This window comes from Rhinoderma darwinii, chromosome 4 (genome assembly GCF_050947455.1).
Source record: "Rhinoderma darwinii isolate aRhiDar2 chromosome 4, aRhiDar2.hap1, whole genome shotgun sequence".
Classification (NCBI taxonomy): Eukaryota; Metazoa; Chordata; class Amphibia; order Anura; family Rhinodermatidae; genus Rhinoderma; species Rhinoderma darwinii.
Genome location: NC_134690.1, coordinates 124,494,850 through 124,521,667, shown reverse-complemented (window position 1 = coordinate 124,521,667; position 26,818 = coordinate 124,494,850). Strand labels below are relative to the sequence as shown.

Here is a 26,818-nt window from a genome sequence, read left to right as displayed (position 1 = left end):
AATCCTGTCTCCTTCCAGCTGGAGTTACCCCCGTCTTTTCGTATACACGACGTGTTTCATGCCTCCCTCCTTAAACGCTGCTCCCCGTCCTTGGCTCCCTCGAGGAGACCTCCTGTTCCCGTCCTCACCCCTGAGGGGGTGGAATTCGAGGTGGCCAGGATTGTGGACAGCAAGATGGTCCAAGGCTCCCTCCAGTACCTGGTCCATTGGAGAGGTTACGGGCCCGAGGAGAGGACTTGGGTACCCGCCCGGGATGTTCACGCTGGGGTATTGGTCAGGAGGTTCCACCTGCGTTTCCCCAGTAAGCCAGGTCCACTTAGAAAGGGTCCGGTGGCCCCTCATAAAAGGGGGGGTACTGTAATGGATCTGCCAGGCACAGCTTTGGGGTTAACTCCCTTAATTAATCAGTCAGCACCTGAATCTACATCCCTGAGACTGACTCCAGCTTCCACCACTCAGGCTGGCAGGCTTAGGAGTGGGAGAGCCTATCGCAGCCTGGCCAGACTCAGCTAGCTCCCGCCCTCTGTCTATTTATACCTGCATTTCCTGTTCCTCCTTGCTTGTTATTCTTTTTCGTGTGGTTTCCTGGCCCAGCTACAGCTCCTTCTATTTTGTTCCTGCTCCATTCAGACCCTGGCTTACTGACTACTCTTCTGCTCTTCGTTTGGTACCTCGCACACTCCTGGCTTGACTCGGCTCGTTCACCACTCTGGTTGCTCACGGTGTTGCCGTGGGCAACTGCCCCTTTCCCTTGCTTGTATTCCCTTGTATGTTTGTCGTGCACTTACTGAGTGCAGGGACCGCCGCCCAGTTGTACCCCGTCGCCTAGGGCGGGTCGTTGCAAGTAGGCAGGGACAGAGTGGCGGGTAGATTAGGGCTCACTTGTCCGTTTCCCTACCCCCGGTCATTACTGCCAGATTTGCTGTTTTTTGGTCACCTCACCTACCCAAAAAATAATATAAAAAGTGGTCAAAAATATACCGCAAAATGGGACTAATAAAAACTACAGTTCGCCCCACAAAAAAACAAGCATTTACACAGTTCCATCAACGGAAAAATAAAAAAGTTATGAGACTAAGAAAATAGCGACAAAACAAATGTAAAGGATCTGCCAGACACAGCTTCTGTATCCACGCCCATAGGTAATTAGTCTGCACCTGCTTCTAGGTCTGTGAGACTGACTCCATCTTCCACCACTCAGGATGGCAGGCTTAGGAGTGGGAGAGCCTATCGCAGCCTGGCCAGACGGAGCTAGCTCCCGCCCTCTGTCTATTTATACCTGCCTTTCCTGTTCCTCCTTGCTTGTGAATCTTCTCTGTTGGTTTCCTGGCCCTGCTGCAGCTTCTTGTACTATTTGTCCCTGCTTCATATTGACCCTGGCTTGTTGACTACTCTCCTGCTCTGCGTTTGGTACCTCGTGCTCTCCTGGTTTGACTCGGCTTGTTCACTACTCTCCTGCTCTGCGTTTGGCACCTCGTACTCTCCTGGTTTGACTCGGCTCGTTTACTACTCTTGTTGCTCACGGTGTTGCCGTGGGCAACTGCCCCGTTTCCCTTAGGTTCTGTGTTCCCTTGTCTGTTTGTCTGTCGTTCACTTATTGAGTGTAGGGACCGTCGCCCAGTTGTACCCAGTCGCCTAGGGAGGGTCGTTGCAAGTAGGCAGGGACTGAGTGTCGGGTAGATTAGGGCTCACTTGTCTGTTTCCCTACCCCCATCATTACAACAAAGCTATTTTTTTTGCAAATTGGTTTTATTTTGTAAACGTAGTAAAACCTATAGAAATTTGGTACATACGACGTGTGTTCAGTATGCAAATCATGAACCCGGCATCCCGAGCATCTTACAAAAACTCCCCACTGCAGCGTACAGTCTCAGAGAAAGAGATCTTGATGGTTATCGTAAGATCTCGCAGCTCTGTCTGAAAGAGAACCATGTACTGCCTTACCACAGCAGTTCATTTCTGCTGTATTAATATAAATTGATCATACAGTAGATAATGCTTTTTTAGATAGAGCCGCAAAATCTTGCGAAAACAATGAGATCTCGCATTCTGAGACTGTATGCTGCCGTGGAGGCTTGGGGAAGATGCTGTGGATGCTGGGATCACCTAACCTGGGAGCTCGGACTGGACTCCTGTGGGGAAAATACATTTTCAAGCTGGAATTGTAATTCCACACATTAAACATTTTGGCCTCAGTGAAATCATTTTGTTCCATACATACCAAATTTCTGGTGTATTGGCTGAATAAGCAAATCTATTACGCAGCCTCATAGGTCACCCCCTGTATTACATGACAAGTAACTAGTAAAAGAATATAAAATCAGATTAAAGCAGATCTGTTGTAGGTATAATGTTGCTATTCAAGCATATACAGTATATAAGTATAACCAAAATAGCTTTTTGGCTAATCCGTTCATAAAAGATTACCTTTTGTTTCTGTGTAACAAAGGAAGGAATGTTAGAATAACAGCAATGAAGTCTGATGACCTTGAGCAGGCACTTACACATTGAGTGTCAAATTGTGCTGCCCATGACAACAGCAAAACAGGAGTAGGCTCACCTCAATCTGACAGCCTTGGAATACGGGAAGGTAGTCGCAGTCTTGAATGCAGAGACTGTACCTTGTTTCCTCTCAGCTGCACTTGCAGAACTATTATAGCAATGTCTGACCAAATAGAAATTGTGTGGAAACTGCTCGATCTTCGTGACTCCATCTCACTTTCCAAATCTGAGAGACAAGTCAGAAGAACAGGGGGACTGAAGCAATGGCAGCTGGAAAGATGTCCACACTTAAGTTCATCAGTGACTCATTCTCTGGAAAACAAAAAGACCTTACTGTTCGAGGCTGCCTGGAAAGGGGATGCAGATCAAGTGAATACTTTACTCAACTTTGGGATATCTGTAAACTGCCAGTAAGTTCATTAAAATATGTATATAGTCTCAATACATAATGTATAAAACATATTGAAGTGGCGCAGATACATGCAACACTGGGACGGACATACCATTAGTGCGACCTGTGCAGCTGGACTGGGGCCCAGTAGATAAGAGGGCCCACTGTCTCCTTAAAGCAGCCGTCTTCTGTCTGTTAGAGTGCGTGTTTATGCCTGAGATTATTAATTTTATGGCTAAGAATTACTGATGGATTGATAGAGAGACATAAGTGGGTGATCTATAATGCAATTTTGGAGATCAAGGGGCCCATATACTAATCTTGCACAGGGACCCTCAGCTGTCTGTGTCCGACCCTGGTGCAACATATTTATTAAACTAAAATAACCAATAATTTCATAGCATTTCTAGCTTTAGAGACACTTTTTTGCTCAAGGGGCTCGGCTAATTTTATCAAAAATTTGTCAGAAAAAAAACTGATGGAATTAAACATGTATGTGTCACCATGTTTGGAAGATTTATAGGGCACATGCGACACATTCCACATTTAGGCCCCATGCACAAGACCGTTAAAATTGTCTGTAGTTGTGGACCACAATTACGGTCTGCAATTACGGAGCCATTCACTTCTATTGTCCACGGACACCTTCCCATTTATTTACGGGAAAGTGTCCAGGCTGTAGAAGTGTACCGCAAAAGATAGGATATGTTCTATCTTTTGCTTTTTACGGGCCATGCTCCTATACTTTGTATGGGACCACGGACCGAAAATGTGGGCAGCTATCCGCAGCCGGCCATGCCCGCAGTCGTGGCCGGTGATTACGGGCACGGCCGTGTGCATGGGGCCTTTATAAGGCACACAAAACATGCTCCTGCCATTTTCACTCTTTAGAAATTGGCAAATAGCCAGCACCTCTTAAACATGACCTCTATTATCTGAAAATGCCAAATACCAATGTAGACACATTTTTTAGATACTAGAGATCAGAATACAGGAATCTTCTGTTTCTCAACTTCACTGCAGTATTTTTAATGCTATGTAATTGGGGTATTTGATTTGTTTCCATACTTATGTCGAAAGAGTATCTTCATTGCATACCTTTGGCCAGTAAACATTGGGATACCGTTGCCTTAACTGTATTAAAAAGTGCAGTCAACTATGCTTTTTTTTTTTCATGATAACCAATGTACACCTATGCAACTATATAGACATACAGTTGCATATGTGTGTGGTAAATGATGTATAAAGTGCATAACTTCTACAAAAAGCTAATCAAATATAGTAAGGGACATATTGACAAGTACCCTGAAACCCTGTAAAAATCGCAACTCAGAAAAATAAAAAATACTAACTCAGATCTCTATGCTTTTGCGTCCAGCCTGGCCTCCTGGGGTGACGTTTCATCCCATGTGTCCATTGCATCCTGTAATTGGCTGCAGCAGTCACATGAGATAAAACATCATCCCTGGAGACCAGGCTGGACGCAAAAGCATAGAGATCTGAGTTAGTATTTTTTATTTTTCTGAGTTGCGATTTTTGCAGCAGAATCACAGCTTTTCTGGCTCAAAAATCGCAACATCTGCTATTTGTTGTGGGTTTTACCTCCCCATTAAATTCAATTGGGAAAACCCGCAACAGAAAAGGAGCGATTCCCAAGCATAAATTGACATGCTGCGGATTAACAAAAACGCACCGCATGTCAATTTATGGACGGTTTTTCAACGTATTTTGTACGCAGCGTGTGGATGAGATTTATTCAAATCTCATCCACTATTCTGCTACTGTATTACGATGAGGATTTTCTGCAATGAAATCCGTTGTGGAAAATCTAGAGTGTTTATGCTACGTGTGGACATACCCTAAAACATGTAGTAAAACGTTAAAGCCCTATTACACCGGCCAATAATCGGCCGGTGCAGCGAACGCCAATCAACGAGACAACGTTGATCGGTGCTCGTTTGCTCCTGTCACACGGAGCTAAGGATGGGGACGAGCGGTCGTTACTCCGATCGCTCGTTCCCATACGTTATTATCATGTCGGCAGCGCGTCTCCCTGTTTACACAGGGAAATATGCTGCCGACAATGATAATATTTAACTTTTTTTAAAACTATACGACCAGCAGATGATCGAGCATTTTTTCGTTCATCTACTGATCGCTGCCCTGTTTATACAGGGCAATTATCGCCAAGAAGCTTATCTGACTGACAATCGGCCAGTGTAAAACCCCCATTAGTCTGCCTTTCATGGTCAACGAGCCCTAACATTTCCCTCCAGCAGATCACATCAGGTAAAGATCAGTATGGAAAACAAAGTCTAAATGTGTTTTGACATTGTCCAATTATGTCTTGCTGATATAAGCTTATTTGCTTTATAATGACATTAAAACCTGCCATTAGTTATAGCTATGTAATACACATAATATACGGCTCAAGTTACTAAATACCCAGCTGAATAGCGGTCACAGACCAGTGCTTTTGGTGTTGCCGTTACTTGCCTCTTTGTAGAAGTGAATAGAGCATTAAACACTGATTCCAGGTGTATATATATATATATATATATATATATATATATATATATATATATATCTTTGTGAACAGGGACCTATGATTTCAACATGGCAAACAAACACCAAAGTAACTAATTTAATACATGGTAACTTCATTGTACCTCCTGCCTTCTTATAACTTGGTAAACACCGATTTGTTTGGATTAATATTATGCACTGTAATCACTACTACAGAAACTACAACCATGTTACTTTGTATAGAAAAGGCTCATACAATGGAAAATGAAGGGCAAGTTTACAAAGCAAACAAGATTTTAAAGGCTATATGATTATTGAGAACTTAACAAGTACAATAAAAATATGTTTATTCAAGATTGCACATAGAAATCTACTATATATTATGTCACAAGTTAAATCATAAAGAAAAGGGCAGTAACAATGGGGAGGTCATTGAAGAATAATGCCGCTTAAAAACTTGAAAATCCAAGGGGGCTTTCAATCTCCCACTCTCCCTATGTTACACTTGTTGGGCTCATGCTAGATGATAAATGTGGTGCATCTTTAACCCTTTCAGGACTGAGCATGTTTTAGCCTTCAGGACGAAGCCGATTTTTCAAGTCTGACACTTAATGTGGTAATAACTCAGGAATGCTTTCACCTATCCAAGCGATTCTGAGATTGTTTTCTCATGACATATTGTACTTTATGTTAGTGAAAAAATTTGGTCGATAAATTCAATATTTATTTGTAAAAAACACAAAGATTTAGAGAAAATTAGCAAAAATTTGCATTTTTCTAAATTTAAATGTATGTACTTGTAAAACAGATAGTAATACCACACAAAATACTTACTAGTTTATATTTTCCATATGTCTACTTTATATTTGCATCATTTTTTGAACATTCTTTTATTTTTCTAGGACGTTACAAGGCTTAGAACTTTAGCAGCAATTTCTCATATTTTCAAGAAAATTTCAAAAGCCTATTTTTTCAGGGACCAGTTCAGTTCTGAAGTGGCTTTGATGGCCTTATACATTAGAAAGTCCCCATATATCACCCCATTTTGAAAACGACACCCCTCAAAGTATTCAAAACAGCATTCAGAAAGTGTTTTAACCCTATAGGCGTTTCACAGGAATTAAAGCAAAGTAGTGGTGAAATTTACAAATTTATTTATTTTTTTTGCCAAAATTCATTTGTAATACATTTTTTTCCGTACCACAGAAGGATTTACCCGAGAAATGCAACTCAATATTTATTAAAAAAAACACCCAAACATATGTAAAGCAATTTATCCCGATTATAGCAATACCCCATATGTGGTAATAAAATGCTGTTTGGACCCACAGCAGGGCTCAGAAGAGAAGGAGCACCATTTGGATTTTGGATTTCTGATTTTGCTGGAATAGTTTTCAGTGCCGTGTCACGTTAACAATGCACTGGAGGGATGAAAACAGTGGAAACCCCACAAAAGTGACCCCCATTTTGGAAACTACACCCATCAAGGAATTTTTCTAGGGGTAAAGTTAGCATTTTTACCCCACAGTTGTTTTGCTGAATTCATTGGAATTAGTCTGTAAAGGTAAAAATCTACTTTTTTTTCTGTAAAAACGTAGACATTTTAAATTTTTACAAGGAATAAGGGAGAAAAAGCACCCCAGCATTTGTAAAACAATTTCTCCCGATTACGGAAATATGCCATATGTGGTAATAAAGTGCTGTTTGGACCCACACCGGGGCTTAGAAGGGAAGGAGAGCTATTTGGCTTTTGGAGCTCAAATTTAGCTGGAATAGTTTTTGGGTGTCATGTCAAATTTGCAAAACCCCCCGAGGGACCAAAACAGTGGAAACCCCATTTGGGAAACTACACCACTTAAGGAATCTATCTAGGGATATAGTGAGCATTTAGACCCCACACGTCTTTTGCAGAATTTATTAGAATTAGGCCATGAAAATTAATATCAACATTATTTCCAGTAAAATGTTGCATTTTTTTCAATTTCACAAAGGATAAAGGAGGACAAAGCACCCCAACATTTGTAAAGCAATTTCTCCCGAGTACGGCTATACCACACATGTGGTCATAAATATTTTTCTATTAGCAAGTAATTAACCCTTTCCGAACTGATCCATGTTTTGCTTTTTCTTTTTAGTTTTTCCTCCCTGCTTTCCGAGAGTCATAACTTTTTTATTTTTCCGTCAATAGAGTGGTGTGAGGGCTTATTTTTGGGCTTATCTGTAGTTTTTATTGGTACCATTTTTTGGTACATACAACTTTTTGAGCACTTTTTATTACATTTTTTGGTAGAGCCAAGGTGACCAAAAAACAGCGATTGCCATTTAAAATTCTTTATTTTTCACAGCGTTCACCGTGCGAGTTAAATAATGGTATATTGTAATACGTTGGACTTTTACGGACGCAGCTATACCAATTTTGTGTATTTTTTTATTTTTTTTTACATTACTTTAGAGAAAAAATATGAAAAGGGTTTCTTTTTGGACTTTAAATATTTATTAAATTTTTTCCACTAATAATAACTATTTACTTTTTTTTTTACATATGTTATTAGTCCCCCTAGGAGACTTGAACCACCGATCGTTAGATCACTGGTAGAATACACTGCAATACTAATGTATTGCAGTATATTGTGATTTTTACAGGCTCCTGTAACAGCGCGATCCCTTTTTCTGTCCGTTAGTCCCGGGTATCAGCTGTAATACACAGCTGACACCCACAGCATATGGCGCGGGCTCAGCGCGTGAGATACTCCATATATCACCCCCCACACCACTACATGCTATTAAGTCGTGGTGCGCGAAGGGTTTAATGCGCAGCGGATGGTGCACAGTGAAAATTAAAATTTTCCACTGATGTGCCATTTTAGTGCACTATATGTTGTGCCCAGTTTGTGCCACAAATACCTCAGAAAATATTAACCGGGTACTCCCGGGTATGGCGATGCCATATCGGTGGACATAAACGGCTGTTCGGGCACGCTGTAGGGCTCAGAAGGGAGGGAGCGAATTTGGCTTTAGGAAGCGCTGATTTTGCTTGGTAGTAGCTCTGGCGTTTTTCTGGTATTTCAGTTTATAATGTGAGGGCATATGAAGGCTGGGTAGAGTACATCAGGGGCATAATAAGAGGGTATAATAATGGGGTAAATAAATAATAATCTGCAGATATGTGGCCAGTGTCGCATTTATAAATGGCGCCCGATCTTATCCGCTTTTGGAACACTGCACATTTTGCATCGCCATATTTTGGGAGCCAGAACTTTTTTTATTTTTTTCACCACCAGAGCCGTGTGAGGGCTTATTTGTTGCGGGACAATCTGTAGTTTTCATTGGTACCATTTTGGGGTACATGCGATTTTTTGATCACTTTTTATTCCATTTTTCGGCAAGCAAGGTGACCAAAAACCATCAATTCTGACACTGTTTTTAATTTATTTTTTACGGGGTTCACCCTGAGCTATAAATGACCATCATATTTTATTCTGCGGGTCGGTACGATTATGGCGATACCATATGTATATTGTTTTTTTTACATTTTGCAGTGTTTGCGCAATAAAATAGCTTATTTATAAAATAAATAATTTTTTGTGTCACCATATTCTGAGAGCCATAACTTTTTTATTTTTCAGTCAAAAAAACTGTGTAAGGGCTTGTTTTTTGTGGGACGGGTTGTAGTTTGTATTGATACTATTTTGGCGTGCATGCGACTTTTTGAAAACATTTTATTGTATATTTTGTTAGGGGTGGTGACCAAAAATTTTTAATTCTGGCATTGTTTTTGTTTATTTTACTTGCGGTATTCACCGTGCGGGAAAAATAATATTATATTATAGTTTTATAGTTGGGGTCGTTACGAACGTGGTGATACCAAATATGTGTAATTTTTTTTTACGTGTTCATTTTTTTCCTATAATAAAATACTTATTATAGGAAAAAAAGCAGTTCTTGTTTATGTCACTTATAACTTTTATTTTTACACTCTTTTTAAAACATTTTTATTCTTTTTTTTTTTACTTTCTTTACTTGTCCCACTAGGGGACACTTAGACTTGCAGCTCTACGTAGTGTAATGCATTCCAACTGTCATTGTGACGTGATAGTCACTCTGACAGGAAGCCTACGACGGCTTCTGTACATGGCAGCCCGGAAGCCATTATCTGGCGTCCGGTTGCCATGGGTACCATCGCCAGCCCCCATGATTTCACGTGGGGGCTGCTGATCTGCGCTAAACACCTTAAATTCGGTGATCGCAATCGAACGCCGCATCAAAGGGGTTACCTGCTGAAATCAGCGGCGATGGGCCACTGATCGGCAACGGGGAATGCAGGGCAGACACCCTGTACAGTTAACCGCCGCTGCAGTATTCATGCGGCGGTTAACTGTCAAAGCACTGACGTAACTGCACGTCGAGGTGCGCCAAGTTACTGCACACATCGACGTGCAGTTACGTCAAGGTGCGGGAAGGGGATAAACAACTCTGGCTAACTTTGTACTACCTTTTTTTTGCACCAAAATTTTGGCGCAGTTTGGTGCATCTGAAGCCATGCCCCTCTTTTGCAAAGCAACACTCACTGTCAGGCGAGTCGCAAAAAGTGTCTAAAACACTTTTTTGAAATGTGATCCAGAATTCTGGCACTTTTTGATCAGTAAGGCTGGGTTCACACGTGGCGGAATTTCACTAAAATTCCGCTGCGGACACTCCGCAGCGTTAATCCGCAGCGGTGCCGTTTGTCCATTGACTTACACTTTAATTTAGCAGTGTTCGTTTAGACGAGGCGTAAAATTCCGCTGCGGAGCATAGGCTGCGGAGCGGAATTTGGTGTCCGCAGCATGCTCTGTCTGTTGCGGAGCAGTGGCGGACTCATGGCGGAATTTCTCCATTGACTTCAATGGAGAGTCAAAATTCCGCAATGAAGTCCGCAGATCTTATGTGTGCTGCGGAGCGTATTGGTTTTACTACCATGACATTTCTTCATTCTGGCTGGACCTATGTATTTCTAGGTCTACAGCCAGACTGAAGAAGTCAATGGGGCTCCCGTAATGACGGGAGCGTTGCTAGGAGACGTCTGTAAATAGTCACTGTCCAGGGTGCTGAAAGAGTTAAGCGATCGGCAGTAACTGTTTCTGCACCCGGGACAGTGACTACCGATCTCAATATACATGTATCTGTAAAAAAACATGTAAGTTCATACTTACCGAGAACTCCCTGCGTCTGTCTCCAGTCCGGCCTCCCAGGATGACGTTTCAGTCTAAGTGACGGCTGCAGCCAATCACAGGCCAAGCACAGGCTGCAGCGGTCACATGGACTGGCGCGTCATCCAGGGAGGTCGGGCTGGATGCCGAAAGAGGGACGCGTCACCAAGACAACGGCCGGTAAGTATGAAAATCGTTTACTTTCACTAGGGAAAGTGCTGTCCCTTCTCTCTATCCTGCACTGATAGGGAGAAGGGAAGCACTTTTCCCGCAGTCCGCAGCAGCTAGTCCGCATCAATTTTCTGCACATTTTGTGCAGATCCGCAGCAGAATCTGCGACGCAGATTCTGTGCGGCATTGATGCGGACAGTTGCGGAGGAAATCCGCCACGTGTGGTCATGCCCTTAAACCTATCCCTGCTGTCACATACACCCACATTAACTTTACTAAAGTGTCTTGAGAGTGAATAGACATCACCTCCAGCCAGGACGCGATGTCTATTTACTCTCAAGACACTTCAGTAAAATTAATGTAGGTGTATGTGACGGCACAGCATGATCTCGCTAGATCACACTGTGCTGAGTATGAATGGAGAGAAGTGTATGACACTGATTGGTCAGCGTCATAAACTGCCCACTTAAAAACACCCCGTTGGGCATTAAGAAAGTAATTAGCATAAATCTAAAATTGCTCATAACTTCCTCAAAAATGATTGTTTTTCAAAATAAAAAACAGTGTTATCTACATTACAGCGCCGATCACATTATGTAGGAGATAGGGCACTTATAATGTGGTGACAGAGCCTCTTTCAGCTGTTGAAATATTCAACTGAGATCCAGTTGAACAGTTACATAAGATCTGATGTCAGGGCTGAATAGTTTTATTTAAAGGGTTTTTCGAGTTTCATGTAAATAAAACTCAATCACTGTATAAATGAAAAGTTCTAAAACTTTCAAATATTGTTTGTGTTTTAATTCCTCTTCATTTACAAGGCATTTTTATGTTTGCTGTCATTTAATTAGAACTTTCTTGTTTGTGTTCAAAGGCTGAAAACTGGTATGGACCTAGTCCCTATCTTAGCAGAGAAATGAACACAATTGTCCAGGCAATGCTCTATGAACTAAACAAGCTGGACTCCAGATTTAAGCTGACCAAACGTTAGTGATTTTAGACAATTATTTTCTGAAGACTGGTTTGGGCTTCTATTAATGGGATGCAGATGTGTCATTTAGTATGAACGACTTTACAATGACTGCAACTAACAACAACCTTAAAATCCAATACGGCAGGTCAACTTCTCCACAGCTATCTGCCTTTGGTCAGGATCTGTTATGCTAGTTTGTGTCATGAAAAAGGTGCAGACAGTTGGCAGAAAGGGGTCAAAATCGGCTGTCCAAAATGTCTAGTCTATCAGAAAGATTTATTTAGTTGCTACTGATGTGTTTAGCTTACTGTCAGGAATTAAGCCGAGAAAGTCCTGTTTCCCAAGTAGCAGCTTTTCTTACTGAGCTAACCGGTTCAGCTGGACAACTCCACTGCTAAATCTGTTGTCTATTTCATTTTCCTTGTCTTGATTGGCTGATTTTACCCTTTTGGCTTAATATAATATTCTGGCCCTTGCAGTTTCTTATTGCCAGACTATTGAGCTTCCTGCCTGTAGTCTAGTTCCCTTTTGCCTTACTGTACAAACTGCATCTGCTCACTTGTGTACCGAACTTTGATTGCTTCCTGACCACCTCTCTGCCTTATGCTACAACCTGTTTTTGCTTATCTGTGTACAGAGTTTGGATACTTTTCTGACCATGTCTCTGCCCCACTTTACAACCTGTTGCCACTTATCTATGTACCGATCCTGAACTGTTACGTGACTACTCTTGCTATTATCACCTTTCCTGCCACATCGTTTCAGCCACTGGATTCCCAATCTGCTACAGACCTTGACACTCACAGAGTATTGCCTAGACTGGATACAATTGTATCCACTACTTAGTTGAGAGAAGGGCTACGTATGCATGTGTTTACAACTTCTAAATGTAAACAACTGTTCTCATTCAATGACAGCAAACAAATATCTTTAAAATGGTTACTAATTGAAACTGTTACTATGAAAGACCTGAACTGAATGTTTAACAGCTCAGCAGAAGAGAGAAACTTATGTGCTTGTATTTATTAGTGATTCAGCTTTATTTACATACAACTGGAAAAAACTCTTTCCCCTTGAAATTCTTTCTTCATTGGGATCCAGCCACTAGCATGATCCCAGCAGTGAATTTCAGACTACCACTTTCAGTTACAATATGGTGGAAGTGGAAGTCTGAGATGCTCCTCCTCACTGCTCTTATGCCTGTGGTTAATTATCAATGTCTGCCCATCTACTCCATTCCGAATTGGCACCCAAAAAAATTAGCCAGAGGGGTTTAGAGGTTACGTGAGTATTCTTTTTTTTTTTCCCACCTAGACCACTGTATGGGGGGCCCAGAATGAATGTCCAGTCAGTTATTATATCTGTTCCTGAGGCAACTGGGTTACAAAAACTATGACCACCTTCACAACATTCATAGGGGGTTTTACCAAGCTTTCCTTGAGTGCTGAGGAACACATCTATGTAATTATGCAGTGACGTATAAATGTTAAAGATGCGGTTTAATATAGGTCTCTATGTGACACAAGTCCATGGACAAGATTGTACTTAGGGACTGAATTTTAATATAGCATATGTAGCACGCGTTCAGTGTAGCCCTATTCATTAGAAGTACAGAAACAGCAAGCCAGTACTTGAATGTAAATGCTACTCTTCATTTCACCCAATTTTCTTTTTTGTTTCCTCATTTAACCAACACTTGCACATAGAATAAAGCATAAACTGTCTCAGTCATTGTGCGTCCTAGCACAATACAAATGCAAACCCTGAGGCAAAGAGTTAATTACAGAGGGGAACACAACAGACGCATCCACATAATTACAGTTGAGAATATTGCAATCTGATCACTCCGAGGAGAACAGGAAGAGCGCAAGTAAAACAACATCACAAAACATGAATAGATCATTCAATTCAACGCACATACATCTCCCTGAGAGACAAACATAGGAGCCAGCATGGAATAGTTGACTACGCAACCAAAGTATTTAGTTTTATTTTGCAAAATAAGTTGCCAGGGTATAGCAAAGAAGCAGGTTTAAATGATTAAAAGTAAAACGCATGTGGCTTTTATGCAAAAAAAATATATATATTAAATTTATGGACAACCTGTATGACATTGAGTCATATGTTTAGGTCTGTAAAAGTGTAATAATATTGGAAATCACTGCCATTTTACCTGTGACCCTTTTACTCTTCATTGAGTCATTATAGGTACAAAAGGTACTATTAACTGCAGAATGGGTAGAAATGTCCATTGAACCCATGCCATACTTCTTTGGTTTCCATATTTTCCGCGGGATAACTGTTATGCAAAAAAAGTCAAATCTTATGTTGCAATCCTATTACTAAAAATATATATATAGTAGATGTTGCAGTCTTAGGCTCAGTTCACACGTTGTGTAAATACTACAGATTTTCCCCAACGGAATACAGTAGCAACTAAGTGGAACAAATCTCATCCACATGCTGCGTAAATACTGAGCGGAAAAACGTTGAAATGCGGTGCAAAATTTTATTTCACAGAATTTCAATTGTATTTGCGAAAACGCTGCTTATTTGTTGCGGGTTTTCCCCATTGAATTCAATGGAAAGGTAAAACTCGCAACCAATAGCAGTTGTTGCGTTTATTGCGGCAGAATCGCAGCGATTCCACAGCGAAAAACGCAACTAAAAAAAAAAATCTTATAATTGCCCAGAAGTCTGTGCTTCTTCCTCCAGGCCGTCCTCCAGGGATGATGTTTCATCCAATGTGAACGCCGCTGCAGCCAATCACAGGCTGCAGCGGTCTCCACAGTTTTGCGCTGTTTTTTGTCCGGAATTCCCATCTGCCCAGTGTCAACTCAGCCTTATAGTCGACTTTCATTTTTGGTACCTCCCTTACCTCCCCAGACCAGCAGTTGCCTCCTCTTCACAAAGCAGCAGTAGTTAAAGATATCTTTGTCAACTTGAAACTATTTTAAAGGGAACCTGTTGCATTGAACATGCAGTTTGATCTGCAAGCAGCATGTTATGGAGCAGGAGAAGCTGAGCACAGGGGCGGATTACGGGTACCATGGGCCCCGGGCACTTTTTCAAGTCTGCCGCCCCCCAAACTCTGAAGACAGAACTCTGATGACACTGTACAGTATAATGAGCCATACAGAAGAGAGAAAGCAGAATATTTTGAAACCCTTAAGAGGAGCTTTAAATTGTTTGTGGTTTCCAGAAGAAAAAAAATCTGCTGTGTGTGAATATAACCTTAAAAGAACCTGTTTCTGTTGCTTAACCCCTAAGGAGTTGTGGATTTTATTAGCACCATTTAATGTACCATATAATTGGTGAATTGGAAAAAACTGAGATTCCTCCGTGTTTTTTGGGGTTTAATTTTTATTGTATATTTAACATATACTTTTACCTTAAGATAAGGTAAATATATACAGCCCCAGAACCAAGGTCAGTACAAATATACGGCCCCAGAACCAAGCTCAGTACATATATACAGCCCCAGAACTAAGCTCAGTACATAAATACAATACCAGAACCAAGCTCAGTATATAAATACAACACCAGAACCAAGATCAGTACATATATACAGCACCAGAACAAAGCTCAGTACATATATACAGCACCAGAACCAAGCTCAGTACATACAGTGAAGGAAATAAGTATTTGATCCCTTGCTGATTTTATAAGTTTGCCCACTGTCAAAGTCATGAATAGTCTAGAATTTTTAGGCTAGGTTAATTTTACCAGTGAGAGATAGATTATATAAAAAAAAAAAAGAAAATCACATTGTCAAAATTATATATATTTATTTGCAAGGTGCACAGAGAAATAAGTATTTGATCCCCTACCAACCATTAAGAGTTCAGCCTCCTCCAGACCAGTTACACGCTCCAAATCAACTTGGTGCCTGCATTAAAGACAGCTGTCTTAAATGGTCACCTGTATAAAAGACTCCTGTCCACAGACTCAATTAATCAGTCTGACTCTAACCTCTACAACATGGGCAAGACCAAAGAGCTTTCAAAGGATGTCAGGGACAAGATCATAGACCTGCACAAGGCTGGAATGGGCTACAAAACCATAAGTAAGACGCTGGGTGAGAAGGAGACAACTGTTGGTGCAATAGTAAGAAAATGGAAGACATACAAAATGACTGTCAATCGACATCGATCTGGGGCTCCATGCAAAATCTCACCTCGTGGGGTATCCTTGATCCTGAGGAAGGTGAGAGCTCAGCCGAAAACTACACGGGGGGAACTTGTTAATGATCTCAAGGCAGCTGGGACCACAGTCACCAAGAAAACCATTGGTAACACATTACGCCGTAATGGATTCAAATCCTGCAGTGCCCGCAAGGTCCCCCTGCTCAAGAAGGCACATGTACAGGCCCGTCTGAAGTTTGCAATTGAACATCTGGATGATTCTGAGAGTGATTGGGAAAAGGTGCTGTGGTCAGATGAGACTAAAATTGAGCTCTTTGGCATTAACTCCACTCGCCGTGTTTGGAGGAAGAGAAATGCTGCCTATGACCCAAAGAACACCGTCCCCACTGTCAAGCATGGAGGTGGAAACGTTATGTTTTGGGGGTGTTTCTCTGCTAAGGGCACAGGACTACTTCACAGCATCAATGGGAGAATGGATGGAGCCATGTACCGTCAAATCCTGAGTGACAACCTCCTTCCCTCCACCAGGCCATTAAAAATGGCTCGTGGCTGGGTCTTCCCAGCCAAGGCAACAAAGGAGTGGCTCAAAAAGAAGCACATTAAGGTCATGGAGTGGCCTAGCCAGTCTCCAGACCTTGATCCCATCAAAAACTTATGGAGGGAGCTGAAGATCCGAGTTGCCAAGCGACAGCCTCGAAATCTTAATCATTTACAGATGATCTGCAAAGAGGAGTGAGAAAAAATTCCATCTAACATGTGTGCAAACCTCATCATCAACTACAAAAAATGTCTGACTGCTGTGCTTGCCAACAAGGGTTTTGCCACCAAGTATTAAGTCTTGTTTGCCAAAGGGATCAAATACTTATTTCTCTGTGCACAACGCAAATAAATATATATAATTTTGACAATGTGATTTTCTTTTTTTTTTTAAATATAATCTATCTCTCACTGGTAAAATTAACCTAGCCTAAAAATTCTAGACTGTTCATATCTTTGACAGTGGGCAAACTTACAAAATCAGCAAGGGATCAAATACTTATTTCCTTCACTGTATATACAGACCCAGAACCAAGCTCAGTATATAAATACAACACCAGAATCATGATCAGTGCATATATACAGTACTAGAACCAAGCTCGATATATATATATATATATATATACACAGCACCAGAACAAAGCTCAATACATATATACAGCCCCAGAACCAAGCTCAGTACATATATACAGCACAGGAACCAAGCTCAGTACATATATACAGCACAGGAACCAAGCTCAGTACATATATACAGACCCAGAACCAAGCTCAGTATATAAATACAACACCAGAACCAAGCTCAGTACATAAATACAGCTACAGAACAAAAATCAGTACATGCATACAGAACCAGAACCAGGCTCAGTACATATATACAGCACGAGAACCAAACTCAGTACATATATACAGCACCATAACAAAGCCCAGTACATAAATACAGCACCACAACAAAGCTCCGTACATAAATACAGCACCAGAACCAAGCTCAATACATAAATACAGCACCAGCACAAATACAGCTCCGTACAGAAATCATTAGCATATTCAGTTTAACCCCTGCTATATAAGTTTGTACGACAAAAACAACAGCTCCCAGTATAGCTATAAGAATGGTTAGAATATGCTAGGAGTTGTTGTTTCACAAAAAAGAACGATACACCCATCATCTCGCTGCAGATCATACAGTTACTACAGTACTGATCAGTCACAGGGAGAATAAACATTTACATTGAGTGACCCACAGGTGATGCCTCAGATTCTTTTTCGTTCTTTTTCTCTTTTCTTCTCCATCTGGTCCAGACCTCTTTGATGATTTTTCCCGGCCCCAGCCAATTTCTGCAGAGTTTACCGCTCAGATGTCTTCGGCTCTTCACTTTTCCAACATTTCCGCACCTATAAACGAAGATAAAATTATCATGGTGCCACACTCTATGCTCCTGAATATAATAATTTCACACACTGCACCCCTGAATATAATAGTACTATACAACGTGGCCCTGAATATAATAGCACCATACTCTATCCCCATTAATTAAATTGTGTCAAACACTGTAAAGTAAAACACCACACACACTAACAATTCCATCCGTAGATAGCGCCAGTCACACTGCCACCTGTAGATAGTGCCAGTCACAATGCCCTTTGTAAATAATGCCAGTCGCAATGCCACCAGTAGATAGCGCCAGTCACACTGCTCCCTGTAGATAGCACCAGTCACAATGCCCCCTATAGATAGCACTAGTCACAATGCCCCCTGTGAATAATGCCAGTCACAATGCCCCCTGTAGATTGCACCTGCCACACTGTTCCCTGTAGATAGCAGCAGTCCCAATGCCCTCGGTAGATAATCCCAGTCACAATGCCCTCTGTAGATAATCCCAGTCACAATGCCCTCTGTAGATAGCACCAGTCACAATGCCCCCTGTAGATAGCGCCAGTCAGATTGCCCCCTGTAGATAGTGCCAGTAACAATGCCCCCTGTAGATAATGCCTGTCACAATGCCCTGTGTAGATAGTGTTAGACATCATGCCCTCTGTAGATAATGCCAGTCACAATGCCCCCTGTAGATATTGCCCAGTGTAGATAGTGCCTTCTGTAGATATTACCCCCAACGCTACCCACAAAACAAAAACAAACATTCTCACCTATCCCCGTTCCTGCGCCGTCCTCCAGCGACATAGCACTGGTCAGTAACCAGGCAGCGTCATCCATGGGTAACGGCGCAGTCGTCGTGATGACGTCATTACGCTGACCGTGTCATTGCTAAAGCGCTGAATGGCGAGGCGGGAACTGATAGTTCCCATCTCGCCAGCGCAATAGTAATCAATTGTATCCGCGTCCAATTGGGTGAAAGTTTCCGCTTCATCCTGGTTCTCCGAACCGGTTGTAATTTTAACAACCGGTTCGGTAGAACCAGGGCGAACTGGCCCCCCTTTCAGCCTCGGGCCTTGGGCACATGCCCAGATTGCAGTCACTGTAATTTCCCACTGGCTGAGCAGATTAAGATGTCATTCACACTTGCTTATGAAAATAGGAATGAAATATAAATGCGTAATATGGATTGTTTACTTTACAATTTGTTCTATTTTTTTTCTGTATTATATTCGTTTTTATTCCTTATTGTGTTCTGACTTCTCCGTTATGCATCTGCATTTGTTTTGTTTTTTATTAAAGGATTAACTTTTTTTGCAGTTTTTGTAATGTATAATGTTGAAGAAATTTGGATGATGAAAAACCTAACAAATACACCCATGTGCACTATGCTACCATAAAACGCAGTTTTAACTTTAACGTATTGAATTCTATGGTTTAAAAGCGTACCCATAATGATCCGTTGAAACATGTTGCGTATTCAAAAAAACGACCTGTGCAGAAAAAAACCTGAAATGTGAATAAAACCATTTAAATGTCTTAACTCCATGGTTTCTTTTATTGAAAAAATGTTGCCAACACAGTTCTGTAATACAGAACGGTGAATGGGCCCTGATATATAGTTGTGTCGTAAAGGATTCTGTATAACTTGTATTTTGTTAATTGAAATCCCTGCTAATTCCAGCCAGTAGGACTAATTATCCAAACTAACAGCATCATAGGTCCCGACACAGTCCCCAAAAAAATCTGTTCAAACTATTAGATCATATATGTCCAATCTAACAGCAGATTAGGTAATGTCTCAAATATCTTCAGTGATATAAAATTGCATATGTGATAATTATTTATACACCATGATATCAATATGGGATGAGTTTATTTCAAATGTACTGCTAATACATTTGAGCCTGTTTGTTACGTTTTTACATGTGTTTAGCCTATAGATTATTTTAACCCATTAAAAAGCAAGTCAGTTTTGGCCTTAAAGAGGCTCTGTCACCAGATTTTGCATCCCCTATCTGCTATTGCAGCAGATAGGCGCTGCAATGTAGATTACAGTAACATTTTTATTTTTAAAAAACGAGCATTTTTGGCCAAGTTATGACCATTTTTGTAGTTATGCAAATGAGGCTTGCAAAAGTCCAAGTGGGTGTGTTTAAAAGTAAAAGTCCAAGTGGGCGTGTATTATGTGCGTACATCGGGGCGTTTTTAATACTTTTACTAGCTGGGCGCTCTGACTTTTACTAGCTGGCTAAAAATGCTCGTTTTTAAAAAATAAAAACGTTACTGTAATCTACATTGCAGCGCCTATCTGCTGCAATAGCAGATAGGGGTTGCAAAATCTGGTGACAGAGCCTCTTTAAAGATTTTAGGGCATTCCCACCATATATGGACTAAGCTGCCTCTTCTATGGCAGTCCCCAGTGGCGTAACTACCGCGGTAGCAGCAGTAGCGGCTGCTACGGGGCCCGGGGCTTGAGGGGGCCCGGTGGCGCCGCTAGCAGCCGTTATGGCTACTACAGCGGTAGCGTCGCTACTGTGGGGCCCGCGACGCCGAGACTTACACAGGCCCTCTCATGCCTGTAGGTGTCTCTAGCACCGGAGGGGGCCCCAGTGCTAGCGGCAGCCAAATACATGTATTAGCACTGAATGGCCGGGCATGTTCCGTGCCTGACCATCCAGTGCCTTACAATGACACTGATTGGCTAGCGGCGCGATGACATCATCGCGCCGCTTCCATGCTTAGAAGGTGCTGATTGGCGGGGCAAGTCATTCTGCCCCGCCAATCAGCATCATTGGAGGACGCTCGTTCAGCTCCTGCAGACATGCTCAGAAGAGAGCATGTCTGCATCGCCAGTGAACAGCGTGGGAACCGGAGAATGTGAGTATGTCAAGTTTTTGTTTTTTCCCCCTCATAAAAATGTGAATGGCATTATCTATAGTGGGGGGGGGGGGGGTCATCTTTATGTGGGCTATTATATATAGGGTTCTATATGTGGGGCAGTAGCTACAGGGGGGTCTATATGTGGGGCAGTAGCTACAGGGGGGGTCTATATGTGGGGGTGTGGGCCACTATATACAGGGGGCTCTATATGTGGGCCATTATATACAGGGGGCTCTATATGTGGGCCACTATATACAGGGGGGGTCTATATGTTGGCCACTATATACAGGGGGCTCTATATGTGAGCCATTATATACAGGGGGCTCTATATGTGGGCCACTATATACAGGGGGGGGTCTATATGTGGGCCACTATATACAGGGGTGGGTTACCTGTGGGGCACTAGCAACAGGGTGGCTATATGTAGTGCACAGTCTACAGGGGTGGGCTATATGTGGGACACTATATACAGGGGGAGCTATATGTGAGACACTATGTACAGAGGTGGGCTATACGTGGAGCAAGAACTATAGGGGAAGCTATATGTAGGGCAGCACCGTGGCTCAGTGGTTAGCACTATTGCCTTGCAGCTCTGGAGTCCATATGTGGGCACTATCTATAGGGGCTTCTATGTAGGTCACTATCTACAGGGGCCACGTTGTGTGTTTGTGACAGTTATATTTAGATGTGTTGAGAATTTTAACTTTGTTTACAGGTGCAGAAATGTTTTAAAAGTGAGAAGCTGAAGACATCTGAACGGAAAACTGCAGAAATGGGTCATGGCCGGTAGAAATCCATCATAGATGTCTGGACCGGAGGGAGAAGAAAAGAACTAGAATCTGAGACGTCACCGGTGAGTCACTTAATGTAAATGTTTATTCTGCCTCTAATCAGTAATGTAGTCACTGTATGATCTGCAGCGAGATGATGGTGATAGGATTTTTTTTGTGAAACCGCATCTCCCAGCATATCCTTATCATTGTTCAGGCCATGCTGGGAGCTGTAGTTTTACGCCGTACAAACCTATACGCAGTGGCGTAACTACCGCTATAGCAGCCGTAGCGACTTCTACAGGGCCTGCAGCATGAGGGGGCCCGTGCCACCCGCCGGCACGGCCCCCTCCCAAGGCAGCAGGCTCCGCTAGCAGCCGCTATGGCTGCTACAGCACGACGCCACTGAAGGGGTTGTTCCTACATAAGACATGTATCCCCTAATCACAGGACAGGGGATACATGTGTGATCGCTGGCAGCGATGAGGAGAACGGGGGACCGAAAGTCCCCCCTAAGTTCTCCATGACAAACCTCGGACTTCCGGGGTCTGTGTCGGCAGCTCCGTAGAAATGAATGGAGCGCCGGTCGCGCTTGTGCGCATGCGTGACTAGCGCTCCTTTCATTTTTATTGAACTGCGCAGACGCCGGAAGTCCAAGGTTAGTCATGGAGAACTTCGGGGGACTTTCGGTCCTCCATTCTCCTTATCGCTGCCAGCGATCACACATGTATCCCCTATCCTGTGGAGATCCTGTGGATAGGGGATGCATGTCTTTTGTAGGACAAACTATAGGCCGTTTTTTTTGGAGGGGGGGGTACATTGCGTTATCTACAGAGGGGTTCTGTATGGCATTTTCTAAAGGGGGGGCTGTATGGCATTCTCTATAGGGGGGACTGTATGGCGTTATCTACAGGGGGGCTGTATGGCGTTATCTACAGGGGGGCTGTATGGCGTTATCTGCAGGGGGCTGTGTATGGTGCTATCTATAGGGGGGCGCTGTGTGGTGGAATCTATAGGGAGGCACTATCTACAAAGGGGGGGGGGGTTGCGTGATACCCAGCAGAGGGGGGGCCCTAGTCAAAAGTTTGCTATGGGGCCCAGTCTTTCCTAGTTACGCCCCTGGCAGTCCCTCCAACATAAATCCGAGTAATTTACAAACGCTCAAGCTATTCGCGATGGAGAAAGATACCATCTTAATTGCGGTTTCCGTAATAATTCTAAATGGTTAATGCAATGGAAATTGATAGCTGACCATCTCATTGCTTGACTCCAAGCTTGGGGTGAAAAAGATTTCTCAATATCTCGCTCCCAAGCCATCATATACACCATTTTTGACGGTTGATCAATACTTCGTAATTCGAAGCACAGAATTGCTATCCTTCCATTTACCTTTTTTACATCATGTAAAAATTTGCTAAATAGTTTAGTCTTGAAGACATATTACATATTTGAGGAATGACATTATTTATTCTGAGATATTAATTCAGTCGAAAATAAGTGACAACATTTCTATCTGAAAGACTGTATTTTAAAGATAAGAGGGGGAAATATATTACCTTTGCACCTATAGTTAGGTTTTCAAGTGTTCAAATTCCTAGTTGTTGCCATTCCGCAATATCTAGATCAAATATTTCAAAATTTACAGTTATCTAACTGAAAGTGCACAAGTACCAATGCGATACCATTGTTCCTTGAAACATATTTGTTCCAAACAAACAATGTCGCTTTTGTAGAATCTAATAGAGGCTTATTTTAAAAGATGGCACATAAGTAATCCCTTTTGGTATTTTAAAACCACAAAACGGAAACTCCAAATAAACCCAATTTTTTTTTGGTTTAGCGAGTTCCAGAAGACCTTTGACGGTTCTACCAAAGCCGCCCAGTAATATAGCCTTATGTCAGGAACACCCATACCTCCTCTTCGTAATGGTACATATAAAGTTCCTGCATTTATTCTTGCTTTCTTTCTAGCCCAGATAAATTTCAATAGTAATTTTTGTAGCTCATTCAATACCACATTTGGGAATTGTAACGAAATGCATGTGAAGATATAGAGAATTAGAGGAAGTATTTTCATTTTTACTACGTTTATTCTGGCAATCCAGCAGAATAAACTCTTATATATTTTTTTAAGTTCAGTTTTAACCCGAGCAATTAAGTTGGTACTGTTGTACTTCACTATAAGTTCCGAAGAATGTAGTATTTGTATACCTAAATAAGGGAAACCTTCCAGAGCCAAAATAAAGGAAAATTGAGAGTTCAAAGCATAGTTTATTTTGGTCGTTGAGTTAATTAAGAAAATCCGGCATTTACTTTCATTTAGTCTGTAATATGAATATATATATCAATTATTTTCCTAAGACTACGCAAAGATCCTATAGGGTCTATGCATGAGATCACAATATCATTCCAATAGTCCAATACGGATGGTTTCAGCGCCACATTTGATTCCCAACATATCCTTGCTTGATCTAACTGCCTGAGCTAGAGGTTCTTTTATTAGATTAAAAACTAAGGGAGAAAGGGGGCATCCCTGATGAGTATCATTAAATATGTGTCACGATCCGTGGGTAAGTGGACCCACTAGGCCGCACCGCTGTAGCGGAGTAGCAACTAGCCAGACAACAGTCCTAGTACAAGAGTACCTTTGATAGTCCAGACAGTAGCGAAGGCTTTAGGCACAGGTGAACTAGAAGGCAGATGACACCAGATGTGGTGTGAGACAGCAGGCGGGACAGGTGGCACAACACGACTACAACACTCTAAGGCAGGAAAATATATAGCACGGGATGCAGGATACAGGTAGCAGGGCACAGGAACAACGGGAATAGGGTAATACTAAGGGACCATTTGCTAAGACTAACATGGGTATACACAACAACGCTCAGGCAATGAGTAAAAGGGCAGAGCCCTTTTTATAGTCCAGGGTGATCATGGGCTAAGTAGTGATTTTTTACGCTCTATGGGTCCCAGCGTTGCGAAGCGGAAGTAAGTGCCTGCGTCTCTCAGGAGGAATATGCTGCCCAGCACTCACACGTCCATGGCCGCGGCTGTCGAGCGGTAAGTCAGAACGAAGGTCCGCGGATGTGGATGTTACAATATGTTAAAGCGATGAGACAGGGTTCCTGCGATTTAAATACTTGAAGTATGGCCATTATAAAAACACAACATAGCCTGAATAAACGAGTCAGACAGACCAAACTTACGCAGGGTTGCCTCTAGGAAGCCCCAGTGTACCTTGTCAATAGCTTTTTCAGAATCCAAAGAAAAGAAAACAACGGGGTCTCCTGAGGCACCCGCTAGCTGGACCAAATCAATCACACGTCTAGTGGCATCTCTAGTTTGATTCCCAGTCTATCAGACTATCCATTACTGTAGAAAGTCTTCATTGGAGATTGGACAAGAATTCTCCGGAAAAAGCGGGTCCTTTCCCTCTTTCTTAATTGTGACAATTCTGGCTTCCAGCATTTATTTTGGAGGGATAGGACCCATGACAAAAATAATTGAAAATCGTTGAATATTTGCGTGAGGTGTTTGAGTTAATAACAGGAATTTGTAAGACTACTGTTGAGCCAACACCAGAACTGGCACTGCTTAATCTTTCATTTGAAGCAGTCCCAGCTAGATGTAGATGGATGGTCAGCAGGATATGTATAGCCGCTAGAGCGAAACTAGTGTCTAATTGGAAATCTAAAGATCTTCCACAATTAAATGGACTGAGGAAAAAAGTGAATCAATAGTATCTATATGAGAAGTGCATGCAGGAGAATGGGGTTATCCGAATAATGTGGTTGCTAGAGATATGGTCTTGCTGGTCATCCAATGTAAAGATCTAGTCTCAAATCAATGATGATCCCCCAGAAATCTCTCCATCTGCCGTCTAAAGATATGAATGAGGTACCCTCATCCATTTTTTTTTTCTCTCTCTCTTTTCCTCTTTTACCCTTTATTCTTTCCTCTTTTTTTTTTTTCTCTTTCTCTATAGTCTATGTTTTTGTTGTTTTATGTGATACAGGAAGCAGGGAAGGGATGGATAAGGACATGCTTATGTCCGCGTAAAATATGTATGTATTTTTATGAACGATATATATATAATGTGAAAATTGTAAACTAAATTTATAACATATTAAATTATAATTTTACATAAAAATTAAAAAAAAAGTCCGTTTTGGCCTTAAAGGAACACTAAACCTAGAAATGAATGATAAAAGTAAACAGGATATAAACTTGCTCACACTGTTTGACATTCTACAAGATCTTCTACTTGTTCCTGAAACAAACAGTATTGTAGAAATCCTGCATAGAACACAGAGTTTAATTTCCTGCTGACCTGTTTCATTTTTAGCTGGTAAACGGTTAATGGAAATGGGCTTAGTAAAGGGACGGGGCTTATCAATCCTTGTGTCCTTCTTCAGACAGGAGAGAGAGAGAGAGAGGAGGATTCTTCTTCAGCAGCAAGTTGTCTTAGGGCCTGTTCACATCACCATTGTCCTTCCGTTGAAGGGTTCCGTCTGAGGTTTCTGTCGGGTTAACCCCTCAACGGAAAGGTAAACGGAAACCTAAGCTTCCGTTTCCCTCACCATTGATATCAATGGTGACGGAAACCTAGGTTTCCGTCTGTCACCTTTGTGACAGGGTTCCTTTGTTCTTGACGGAACCAATAGTGCAGTCAACTGCGCTATTGATTCTGTCAAAATGACGGATCCGTATCACAAAGGGGACAGACGGAAACCATTAGCTAGGTTTCCGTCACCATTGAGTTCAATCGTGAGAGAAATGGAAGCTGAGGTTTCCGTTTGCCTTTCCGCTGAGGGGTTAACCTGACGGAAACCTTCAACGGAACCCCACAGCGGAAAGCGACGGTGATGTGAACACAGCCTTATAGCTAAACAGAAATTTGAGAGAATAAGGGGGGGGGGAGTAACTGATCTCCTCAGACACATATAGAAGAATTCGTTATATATTTCTCAGTATTTATTGAAGTATAAAACAAAATAGGATCCAAGGAAAGGAAAAGATTAAAATAGGAATCTCTGGGATATTTTTCAAAAAAATTTCTGTGTGCTGTATGTTTAGTGGTCTTTATGGACCAACATTTTTTTTTTTGCTTCTGCCTCTCAGCATCTCAGTGGTCTTAAATGTTTTAATTTTACATCAAAGTGCTCGTATGAGACCTTGTTTGATGCGGGACTAGTTGTACTTTCTTTTGGTACCATTTTTGGGTACATTAATTTCTATTTTGATTTTTCAATACTTATTTTTTTACAGCTTGCACCACATTACAATTTACAACTGTCATAGTTATGATTAGGCTAAATATGTATGTGTTATATGGTGTTTTTTAACTGCTGTTATAAAA

At 41.8% G+C, this 26,818-nt stretch overlaps 1 protein-coding gene across 1 annotated transcript in view; it reads left to right on the top strand.

The window, feature by feature from the left end:
* The first annotated feature begins 2,588 nt into the window (after nt 1–2,588).
* The window catches only part of LOC142760841 (uncharacterized), a 49,430-nt gene continuing 25,200 nt past the window's right edge, over nt 2,589–26,818 (top strand). Inside the window, exon 1 of the mRNA XM_075864018.1 lies at nt 2,589–2,912. Coding sequence (XP_075720133.1) covers nt 2,662–2,912 — 251 coding nt within the window. The 5' untranslated portion in view covers nt 2,589–2,661. The remainder of the gene's footprint in view (nt 2,913–26,818) is intronic.